This window comes from Anoplolepis gracilipes, unplaced genomic scaffold (genome assembly GCF_047496725.1).
Source record: "Anoplolepis gracilipes unplaced genomic scaffold, ASM4749672v1 Contig20, whole genome shotgun sequence".
NCBI classification, from domain to species: Eukaryota; Metazoa; Arthropoda; class Insecta; order Hymenoptera; family Formicidae; genus Anoplolepis; species Anoplolepis gracilipes.
In genome coordinates this window covers 237,856-250,576 of record NW_027328668.1, presented here as the reverse complement: position 1 = coordinate 250,576, position 12,721 = coordinate 237,856, and the positions used below count along the sequence as shown (strand labels likewise).

At 30.3% G+C, this 12,721-nt stretch overlaps 1 protein-coding gene across 2 annotated transcripts; it reads left to right on the top strand.

Annotated features, from left to right (window-relative positions):
- The first annotated feature begins 349 nt into the window (after positions 1–349).
- On the top strand, positions 350–8,102 carry LOC140675666 (serine/arginine-rich splicing factor 2-like). Of its 2 annotated transcripts, XR_012048426.1 has the most exons (5): positions 350–719; positions 2,391–2,534; positions 3,212–3,409; positions 3,548–3,647; positions 5,516–8,102. XR_012048426.1 is itself a non-coding variant. In XM_072910276.1 (4 exons), exons 1-4 carry the CDS (start codon positions 538–540, stop codon positions 3,552–3,554), a joined length of 531 nt encoding a protein of 176 aa, XP_072766377.1. In that variant the 5' UTR covers positions 351–537; the 3' UTR covers positions 3,555–4,239. The 2 variants fall into 2 exon arrangements, 1 of the variants encoding a protein (XP_072766377.1); XM_072910276.1 differs by lacking the exon at positions 5,516–8,102 and having other exon boundaries at positions 351–719; positions 3,548–4,239.
- Positions 8,103–12,721: the final 4,619 nt, after the last annotated feature.

Genomic DNA, 12,721 nt, shown 5'->3' with positions numbered 1-12,721 from the left:
TATAATTTTTACTTTTACTTTTATGCAACAAGAAAGGTGAAAACTGAAAGTTTCTGTTAAAGGTAAAAAGAATTACTTTAAAATTGTAATATTTTTAAAGTAAAATAACATTTAAATTTAAATGTTATTTTATTTTAAAAATATTACAATTATTATTAATAATTATTATTAACAATTTATTTCTCTATATATTATTTATTAACATATATTATTTTGAGTTATTAAAGTGAAAGAGAAGATCAGATGGCGTTACTCGCTTATTTCGCGCATGCGCACTCCATTTTGGCCAATAAAAAATCGGGAGAGTTGCGCTACTGTATATACTGTATTGTGGCTGTAGTTTCATAATCTAGTATTTCTATACGTAGTGAGTCTCTTCTCTCTTCCACCATTCGAAGAGAGTGATTGGAGATATTCGCCATCTTATTGCTGGTCTTCGTTAGTCCCGTCGCTTAGATAGAACAGTTGACTCGTGAAAGATTCGTCTTTCAAAAATCTTGCTTATCAAATTACGAGGAGTAAATTTGTGAAGGAAAGATGAGTTATGGTAGACCGCCGCCCCGTATTGACGGGATGGTCTCCTTGAAAGTCGACAATCTTACGTACAGGACAACGCCGGAGGATCTTAGGCGCGTGTTTGAGCGTTGCGGTGAAGTCGGCGATATTTATATCCCCCGCGATCGTTTCACGCGCGAAAGTCGCGGCTTTGCGTTTGTCAGGTGAGTTTAGATATGTGATAGCGGTTGGTGACGCGGCGTGAGATGTCGTATGTCGAAAGTAAAGTATATATTTTATACAGCCGTCAAGCTCTTAAATGCAGACGCGACTGATAATGATGCTGACGTCATGACACGAGAGCCTGACCAGTTCCATTATATTGTGTGACTTTAGAATTTAATCGCTCCGATATATATATATATATATATATATATAAATTTTTTTTCTTTACATTGACATGGTTAAAATATAAAATTTTCTAAAATTAAAGATAACTTCGGTAAAAATAATTTTACACGAAAATTACAATTTTTTATGATATAATTGCAGCTTTTTATGTAGATATATTATTTCTACATAATTTCTATGTCAAACTATGCAATTTGAGCTATGTTTGTAGTTCTTCATAAATTTATATAAAAAGTTCTGATTTTTTACAACTATATTATATAGTGTAGTTATTATCTACAACTTTTCTATACATCTTACTACATCGCTCATTAAAATGTTTACTATTAAAAAGTAAGAATTTATAAATATTTTCTACAACTCATAAATTTCTACACTTTTCACAAATTTATAGGAATTACTGTTGAAAATTTTAATTTTTTAGAGAAATTGTAAAATTATTTTTATCAATGAAAGAGGAGGGTCAGTTGTAAGAGGATTTTGTTGTAACTCATCAAAATTACTTCTTAATACATAAGAAACTAAATTTAGCTAATTTTAGCCTAAACAGACATGTTTAACATACTTGTTATCCTGTTTAAACAAAAATTTGTATTTATGGATATTTTGTCTAATATTACACAACTCGCCTGAAAATCTTAAATATTATAGTGGACATCATAATTTAAAATCATTTTTATATGTAAAATTAATGATGTCAGTGAAATATGTCAGATAGTGCACACATACACACTTGGTTGCAAAACCATGAAAAATAAGTATTTTTTATTGTATTGAATCTATAAGGTGCAAAAAAATGTGACTTTAATAATTTAACAGATTATGTATTATAATTAAATCAGGCTCCAAGAATAAAAAAAAATATAGCCTTTCTTTCCTTTCTTTCGCCTCCCTTCCCGCCTTGCTTCATCTAGTTTATTCCTCTTTTCCATTTTGATTCTAAACTTTCATTAATTGGACACTTGAGAGTAGTTGAATAAAAAATGTATTTTCAGATGATTTTCTGATTTAATTATAATACATAATCTGCTAGATCATCCAAGTCAGATTTTTTTACACCTCATAGATTCAATGAAAAATACTCATTTTTCAGGGTTTTGCGACCAGATATGTATGTACTCTCTAATGTATTTCATTGACATCAATTTTACATATAAGAATGATTTTAAATTATGATATTAATCATGTCCAATACAATATTTAAAATTTTCAGGCAAGTTGTGTAATATTAGACAAAATATCTATAAATACGAATTTTTGTTTAAATAGGCTAACGGGTACGTTGAACATGTCTGTTTAGGCTAAAATTAGCTAAATTTAGTTTCTTTTGTATTAAGAAGTAATTCTGGTGAGTTACAACGAAATCCTGAGGGGCCCAAAATCGGGCCTTATTGACCCTCCTCCTTTAGTTACATTAGAGGAAGAAATTCTAAAAATGTTACAAAAACATAAAAATTAAACACTTTGAATATATCTTTTGATAGATTCTATGATAAGCGTGATGCAGAAGATGCATTAGACGCTATGGACGGAAGGTTGTTGGATGGAAGGGAACTGCGTGTTCAAATGGCTCGATATGGACGTCCGACGTCGCCTCATCGAAGCCGTGGAAGTCGTCGTCGCGGAAGGTAAATTATAGTCATATTAGATAACATTCTGTAACTTTTCATAAACGAAACTTTAAGAGAGATTTGAAGTTTAGAAAAAATGGTAAATTAAACTGTATTACATACATATCAATTTTTGCGTTAAAAAAGATTCTATATTAGATATATAAATTAATATTGATTAAATTACCATCTTGTTTTATTGAATAATCAGCAATGTTTCATGTAGATAACATTGAAATTATTTAGATACAGACAAGATAATACATAATATTTAATCTCACAATCAGATAAGATGATTTATTTAAAGTTTATCTAGCTAAAGCATCTAAACATATACTATTATTATCTAAATAAAGATAAGATACAGCAATTATTTCATCTAAATAATTCTCTAGATAACAGAAAATACTGATAATTAGTTTCAAAATATAATAATATTTATTATCTTAATTTATAAAATTTTTATCTTATGCATAAAAAATTAATATTGTTGATGGATAAGAAGATATACAAGCTAAAAGGTGGATAAATAAACACAATTTTTTTAATACATTGTAATAATTTATAAAGATTAAAATATGCTTTATAATGTTCTAATCGCTTTGCCATTTTATTAACATTATTATAATTAATGTTAATATAATTAATATAATTAATATATGGACAAATTCTAATATTTGAATGCGCTTATATAGATCACGTAGTAGAAGTAGAGATCGTAGACGTTCTCGATCTCGATCCCGCAGTAGATCGCGTAGCCGCGATAGAGATCGCAGGCGCTCCTATAGCCGCAGTCGCAGCCGCTCTCGTTCTGACAGCAAAAGTTCGCGCGGCAAATCACGCTCACGCAGCAAGTCTCAGGACAGGCAAAAGGACAGTCGTTCCAAATCTAGGTGAGAATTAAAAATTTATAAATATTTTTTACAACTATAATCGATTAATATTATCGCTAAAATGATTCAAGTTTTTGAACAGCAATAAAGTATTGGATTTATTCGTTATGATCGATCAATTTTTTTTTTTATTTCTAGGGACTGAGCTGGAAGTGCTTGTTCGAGCGTACAAGAGGATAACAATGAGTGTGCGCGCATCCAATGAGTGCCGAATAATCTATGTTGAAGATTGCAAAAGGTATTCCATCACCTACTATAGCAACACTCGCACGCTTCTTCATGTTCTTCTATCATTTAAATACATACATGTTATATACATATATATATATTTCAATTAATACTGCCTATTTCCTTGATTTTGTGGAGACGTGATTAGTTTTTGCCTTATAACATGTATATTTTTTTCACATGCTTTCCTTTTATTCGTGTTACGAGTCATGCAACTATCGTAATTTACGTTGATATTAATTAATAAATTAATTAATTATGGTCACGCGCGCGTAATTTAATTTTGATTCATATTCCGTAATTTAACAAATATAATATAGATTTATGCATTTGTTCTGAAACTCGCAAAAAAAAAACTATTTGTAGCGTTCATGATATTTTTCATTGACGGAGATTAATATTGCAAAATGGAAATAGAACCTTTTTCACTGTGAAATTATTTTATTTTCTAAATATTAAATATTTTCTATTATAGTTATAATGGTAAAGCTTGGTACACTCTTTTAAATAAGTTTTGCGTTGATTGATAGGTAATCGTTCATGTAAATCTGCATATCATAGATTCATTTGTAATAAAGCGCAATGGATTGCAGAAAACGGAACTGTCTACGTATTTCTTGTTTTTCCTTTATGAATTTTAATGTCATATTCTTACTCCAAGGGTTATTCTAGAGGTTATTATTCATTAAAAAAAAAAAAACTTTGTATTTATAATATATAAATCAATGTGTATCACGAAATAGTTTTTACTAGAAATTTTTCCTAAATATTTTCAAATTATATTTATTATTCATTCAGCTAATAAATAATAATGGGAAAGATTTTTAAAACGTTCAAAGTTCTTATTTTAGGTTTGTGTTAATTGCCAAATATGTTTAGCTGAAACAAAAAAATAATACAATTTATTTTTTTATATAAATTTTTTAGCTGATATATAAATAAAAAATATTTTTCTTTTCATTTAGTATGTACAATAATTTTACATTTTTTGTACGAACAGGATGTAAGCAAAAAATAATTTTTTTTTTAAGGCCACTCAAAGAGATATCTTTTCCTCAATGTATACACACACATGTATGTATACGTGTGCGAGCGTGTGTGCGTGTATATACAATACATATATGTAGAGATTATATATATATATATATATATATATATATATATATTTATATATATATTATGTTAAAAATATCTATTTGCTTACCTATTTGCTAGCGATTGGCTAGGTCTTGGAATTTTTTGGAAATCTAGGAAACAGGAAGCTTATAGATTTTTGGATTCAAGGGTGGTTTGCTATGAGGTATTGAATTAGCATTTCGCGAAAGACTTAATCGCGTGTATTTTGTATAACTATCATAGTCAAGATGTGTGTGTGTATGTGTGTGTGTGTACAATTAACTATTTTATGGTATATAATTTTATATAAAATAACTATATATATATATGATAATATTAAACATCTAACAATTATGTTGAAATACGTTTTTAAATATAAAAAATATAGAAAATTTATATATTTAATATAAAAATATAATTTGTATGGACTTTTTTGCGTCAAAAATAGTATTAAGATTAAATAGAATGAGATCACGTACATACACACAAGCGATGATGCTGATATATTCCATACTATGATCTTGAGACATAGAATCTTGAAAGTAAAGTTAGTTTATAATTGTGTGTTACACTACAATCAAATTTACATATATTTCACCTATGGATTCGATATTTTGATTGTAATATGTCCCTCATATTCCTACCTGTTTATTCTCACTTGTTTCCTTACAATCCTATAAATACGAAACTACCACCACTCTCATACACGGATGCGACGTATATATTTCATGATAACTAAGTTGTTATTTTATGGTGCCACAGGCGGTGGAAAGGAGTGGCGTGGCGCGGGTGTAGCCGATGATGGGGTAGCTGAGAGTAAGCAGTAAGCCGAGTAGCAGGGGGCTGTAAGCAGTTTGCAGTAGCGAGAAAGAGAGAGCGGTGTTGGTGCGGTGCGGTGCGGTGCGGTGCGGTGCGGTGCGGTGCGGTGCGGTATGATGCGGTCGTTCCGATCCGGTGCGCTCCGATAATCGAGTGATCCGTGATGGTTCGTTCAAAACGGGTTTGCGAAAAAGTTAGGGCAAAGGAAAAGGGGAGTAGGGGAAAAGTAGACAGAAGGGATAGAGATGCTAATTCATTTATAGATTCATTTGCAGATCATAATTCATTTACATGATTAACAAGAAAAATATTACGAGTCTGCTGCTGGTTTCTTAGCACATCTGGGACGCGATATCAGATTTTTCATATCGCGCGATAAATCATTGCCTGATTTAAAAAAAGAATTGACTGATTTATAGAACGATATATTCATTTTGATTGATCACATTGAAAAAAACATGTGACTCAATCACATGTGAATTATGATAGATTACAGTAGACACATATTTTATATTTGGCAATTCATGAACGAGTAACAGTAGTAGTGATAGGAAAAAAAATTTATTCGAGCCAGCCTAATTTACTTAGACAAAAAATTTCAATTTTCGCGAGATCAGCTACTCTTGCAGTGTATTGTTATGCAACCTGTGTTATCAAAGATATAATAATTTTTCACATAAAGACATTACTACAGTCGGACCTCTTATCCTACGACCCTCTTATGCTACGAAACCTCTTATCTTACGACAAAAAATCCTCTTATGCTATGACCGCGAAAGGGGAATTATACCCGCACTCTCAAATTTTTGTCGTAGGATCAGAGGTTTAAGGGGAAGATGCCGGACCGAAAATGTCGTAGGATAAGAGGTCCCACTGTATTATATTATTGATACATTCAATGCATTAGCATCACGAATAATGATTACATAAAATTTAAAAAAACGAAAAAAGAGGAAGAAAAAGTAATTAATTTCAGCAGTTTCAGGTTTTTTATATATTGCATATATGATTATGCAATTTTGAGAAATTTGTGGTTACAACTAGAAAAATCTATTTTTACATATACAGGATGTCTCATAACTAATGAGCCAACGCTCGTGAGTGGGTAGAGGACAGTGAACTGAACAAAAAAGTATTAAGTCATTTTGATTTTCGGAATAATTATTAAAATATTAATTAAAAACGCTTAGCGAACAATATACATATCTACAAGATGTCCGGTAATAATTGCTGCAACTCTCTAGGGCAGATAGAGCAGGTCAAATTGAACATAAAAGTCCTGTATTATTTTGCGATTAGCACAATAATTATTAAACTATTAATTAAAAATGCTCAGGATATGCTGAACGCTATATGCGGCGCGCGCTCATACGCTGAGCGTTTTTAATTAATATTTTAATAATTATTGCGAAAATCGGAAAATGATACAGGATTTTTATGTTCAGTTTGACCTGCTCTATCAGCCCTAGAGAGGTGGAGCGATTATTACCGGACATCTTGTACATGTGTATAGTATTGTTTGCTAAGCGTTGTTAATTAATATTTTAATAATTATTGGGAAAATCGCAAAATAACTTAATACTTTTTTGTTCAGTTCACTGTACTCTATCCGTTCATGAGCGTTGGCTCGTTAGTTATGAGACACCCTGTGTACACACACACACACACACACACACACACGCACACGCACACGCACACGCACACACACACACACACACACGCACACGCACGCACACACACGCGCGCACACACACACACACACACGTACAATATATATATTTTTAACTTTCAGTCTTTTGAAAACAATTTGTTGCGTCGATTATTTTAATAAGATTTTTTTTTTAATGATGCCAAATTTATGCTCCTGTTTAAAAAATTATACAAAGAAGTTGCTTCAATATCTATTTTATTGTTTAAACTTTGTTTTCTTAAAAAAATAATATTAAATAATTATGCCAAATAATAAGGGTAATATTTTTGCACATTATAAAAATTAATTTCTTAATTTAATTATTAATCAGTTTTAACTTTCAAGTCACTTATTTTTTTGTATATTTTTTATATATTTTTCATTTGTATAATTATTGTTCAAAATATACTGATTGTCTAAATTATATGTTCTGATTCCTTATCATATGATTCGCTTTTGTTTTTGTCTCCCTCTCTAAAGCCATTGACAATATTCTTATTTAAGTGAGACCTATTTATATTCTTGTTCAATTTAATTATTTTTCATTTTTATTAGGTATATAAATACAATATATATGTTTTAGTGATAAAATTATTATCTTTAATAAACTGTGATATATTTTTTATATTTAATATATATATTTTAATATATTAATATATTTAATATATATATATTTTAATATATGTATTTTATTTGATATATATTATATATATGTATATTTTTATTGTAAGTTATGGAGAAAAATACTACAAAGAAAATATATACATAGTAGGATGTTTGTCTGATAAATGTCTGAGCAAATATCTCAATTGGTAGTTACGAGAATGTTTATATATAGAGTGTAAAAAAGTACCGAGATAGTACAATATCTCGAAGGAATGGGGTATTAGAAAAAAATGTTTTAGACAAATTACATATTCTAGTAGCTTATCTTAAGAGCTTTCCAAAACATTATAATAAAATATTTTTTCATTAAATACTTTTCGAGTTATAAGGCTTCAAAGTTGCAATATTTTGACATAAAATACAAGATATCTCGTAAAATATTCATTTTTTTATTATCTTACCCTAATACTTTTATGCACAGAATAATGAGACGAATCAATTGGTATAAAGAAAACACATAATTATCTTTAAGAAAAAATCTGAATTTGCAACTAGCAGTTACACATTTTTACTTTAACATAATTATGTTTGAATTATGCCAATTGATTTGTCTCATTATTCTGTGCATAAAAGTATTAAGGTACGATAATCGAAAAATGAATATTTTACAAGATATCTTGTATTTTAAGTCAAAATACTGCAACTTTGAATCCTTATAACTCGAAAAGTGTTTAATGAAAAAACATTTGATTATAGTGTTTTGGGAAGCTCTCGAGATAAGCTACAAGAATATGCAATAATATATAGGGTGTTCCATTAAAAAAAATTGAGGTGACCTTCACGTGACCTTCAAATGACTCTTCAAGGTCAAACCAATGGTACTATCTTTTGACCCCCTCGAAACCATACAACACATGTCTGAACCATTTTTCTTTAAAATAAAAAATAAGAGATATTTGGGGTGGACACTTAAAATGGGATACCCTATATAAATTAAATAATTAATTTTTATACTGCATATAACATTTATGCTTATTATTTGATGCAATTTTTTTATATTATTTTTGATAAAACAGATTACAGATAAATAATAAAATATATGTATTTTTAAAACAGCACTTTTTTACATAATAACTTTTTGAACGAGCGCATAGACTTGGCACTTTTTATTTTTTTTATAAAGATGATTTTTTAAAAAATTATCCATATAATCAGGCTGCAGTTAAGACTATGTTACGAATGGTTCGAAACATCAGTTTATCTTTATTTTCATAGAATATTTATTTTTATAGAACAAAGATAAAATGATGTTTCGTATTCGGAGCGCAGTTGTGATTGCAGCCATAATCATACATACAGGGTGTCCGGTAATAATCGCCCAACCTTTCATGGGCAGATAGAGCAGGTCAAACCGAATAGAAAAGTTCTCTCTTGTTTTGCAATCTTTGTAATAATTACCAAGAAATTAATTAACAAAGATTGACAAATCCAGGCGAGTACAAGCGTGCGGCGAGAAAGACCATACTACTGCTACGCGGTTACTAGGCGCTCATTGAATGATAAGAGGGGCAGTCTACGACTGGCAATGGCTGCGTACGAGTAGCGCACCTACTAATCGTGTAGCAGTAGGATGGGCCATCTCGCCGTGCGTTTGTACTCGCTTGGATTTGTCAATCTTTGTTAATTAATTTCTTGGTAATTATTACGAAGATTGCAAAATGGTAGAGGACTTTTCTATTCGGCTTGACCTGCTCTATCTGCCCATGAAAAGTTGGACGATTATTACCGGACACCCTGTATAATATACAAGTTGTCCCGAAATTCAAGAATAATAAAATCGCAGCATAAAAGTTCGTTAAAAATTAAATACTAAAAGTTGTGATATTTTTTTATTTCAAGCAACCATATTTGAGATATAAGAATTTAAAACTGGTCAATCACAAGCTACATTTGGACAGTCTCCTGTAAGTGAATTATATCTACGTTATTAGTACTAGCACACACGTGACTCAGGTACAGACAATTACCCAGGTAGCAAGCACACGACATTTTGACGTCAAAATATGGTCAATTCGAACCAAATATGACGTAATGACGTAAAAATGACTGAAAAATGACGGACTAATGTCACAGACCGATGACATTTCAAGACGCTAAAAAGATGTGACTTTATGACCATTTTAGACTATTAGTTTTTAGATTATTAGTGATGTTTTAATGACATATTTAATCATGAATCTTTTCCTTTAGCGTGAACTCGTGAAAAGTGAAAAATTCATTCACAAATATTGAATTTGTTAATAAAACTTAATTTTTTGATGAGTTTATGTTAGAGGAAAAGATTCATGATCAAATGTCATGATCAAGTCCCAAGTTATAGAGGAAATTCATGTTAGGGCCCTGAAGTATAGAGAATTGTAAATATCAAAATTATACACAAAATTGTTTGAATAATTTAAGATATAAAAAATTAAATGAGTTTTTAGTTAAAATATACTAATACTTAGGCAATTTATAATAATGACTTAAGAATCATGATATTATATGTTCTTTTACAACATCATTAAGACGTCACAAAAAAGACGTTTTAAATTAGACATTATTTGGTCATTGAACCAGAAATGACCAGTTTTCGATGTCAAAATGACATGTGCTTGCTACCTGGGTATTTAAACAGCCTGTAATATTGGTCAGCTTTAAATATTTATATTTCTAAAACGATGTTATGGAATAAAGATAGTATGCATTTTTATTACTTAATATTTCAAGACATCTATATAAATATACAGGGTGTCCCATAATTCGCGAACCACCTGTCAGGTGCAGGTAGAGTAGGTTAAACTGGGTAAAAAAGTTATGTATCATTTTGCAATTTTCGCAATAGTTAATGAGATATTAATTATAAGAGATCAGCCAATCGGCGCTCGGCAGGAGCGCGCGGCACGAAGAAGCCTCCCACTGTTACTTGATACTAGGCGCGCCGATATGTGTGTGACACTTCAGGTTGTCAATGCAGAGGGTTCCTCCCACCGCTTCGTCGGCGCGCCTAGTATCAAGTAACAATGGGAGGCTTCTTTGTGCCGCGCGCTCTTGCCAGGCGCCGATTGGCTGATCTCTTATAATTAATATCTCATTAACTATTGCAAAAATTGCAAAATGGTAAATAATTTTTTTACCCAGTTTAACCTATTCTACCTGCACCTGACGGGTGGTTCGCGAATTATGGAACACCCTGTATATATATTTAACATTGTACATAAATATTGCAAATCATAAAGTGTGATCGATTCCAAGGGCGTCATTTCGTTTTTCCCGAGTCTTGGTCATCAGTCAGTAACAGAGAAGAGGGACGAAGAATTCCACATTTGTCAATGCCAATTTGTCACTTTTTGTAAAAGTCAAGTTAAACATTTTTTTTTTAATTTTTTTACTGAAAAATTTATTTTATATATAGATTTAAAAAGAGAAGTATGGAATTCTATACTTATATTGCAATGAAGTCAGTACCATGGTCATCGTAGATGTATCGACGCCCCTGATCGATTCGACAACTGAAAATCGTCGAGCTGGCTTATTGTTAAGGCAGCCGCACACACTTTTACATAACGCATAATGCACATACATAAGGAAACTGATTGGTCTATAAACACATGCATAAGGAATTCAACCAATCGAATTCCTTATGTATATGCATTATGCGTTATGTAAAAGTATGTGCTGTGGCCTTTAGCTTGTTGAATCATGAAGAAGAGACATTGCGAGAGAAAAAAAGAGAGCATAATGACAGGGTTCTTATTCCTGCCGCAGCTATGTCGCCACCGTCAACTCAGAGTTCTCGACTCCGGGACTAGGAACCTTAAACATTCCAAAATGTATGTGTATACAGTAAGCTAAAAAAATTGGAAGTTGTTCATAAAAGTTTGATTGTCGAAAGCAATTAAGGAAGGAAATGCAATCTATATTTTTATAGTATTTATTTTTATCAACTTAATTTCTAATGCAATTTCAACAGAGAATTTAGAATATTAAAACGATTAAAATTTAATTATTTTATTATTTTTATTTTTATTATTTAACAGTACCAATCATTTATATTATATAGAATATAATTACGATATATATGTTGCATATTACATTCATGACTGAAAAATTACAAGTAATTGGCGACTTATTGGTAACATTTATGCCATAATATTTAGTTTATATACAGGTATAATATTTAGTTTATGATAGATTGTATGCTGTATTTTTGTAGCGTTTTTATTATTACAAAATGATAGCAAATCAGGCTTGATTTTTGCTTTTTTTTTAGATCAGAGTCTGTTTGATATTTGTTGCCACATTGTGATAAAGCTCTTTTTTTGTTATATTTTTGTTACATTTTTGCTTTGACACTGTTAACTTATATGAGTACAAAGTAAATATAATAATTGCAGTGAAATCTACTATAAAGTCACAATTGGATCTGCTGTCATATTGCCGATGCTATTGGTATTTTGCTATTTAGGTTTAACTGCAAATTTTTCAAAACTTGAACATGATAAACAATATAAAAGTTAGAATGGTATTCAGCGTCAAAAAAAGCTTTAGAAAATGATTATGCTCTTTCTTGTTTGTTTGAAAAAATATTTTTTGTTATTGAAATATTATTAAGTTTGATGCTATAACTTTTTATAAATCTTGGTAAAAGATTTACAGGAGTCTAATAAGAATGATCTTTATTTTAGCTAATTTTCGTATAGTCCATTTTTTCACACTGGAATTGCCTCTAATCACTCTAGTGTGTTCTCATATTCTATTTTGTTAATATATTTATCAAGAAAGTTGCTACAAAAAAGCTTTATTTATTTTAT

Bases quoted from the DNA above. Each gene is read 5' to 3' on its own strand.
- LOC140675666 (XM_072910276.1), top strand. From the start codon at position 538: ATGAGTTATGGTAGACCGCCGCCCCGTATTGACGGGATGGTCTCCTTG. The intron at 720-2,390 runs GTGAGTTTAGAT...ATCTTTTGATAG, and splicing joins CGCGGCTTTGCGTTTGTCAG to ATTCTATGATAAGCGTGATG. The intron at 2,535-3,211 runs GTAAATTATAGT...GCGCTTATATAG, and splicing joins GGAAGTCGTCGTCGCGGAAG to ATCACGTAGTAGAAGTAGAG.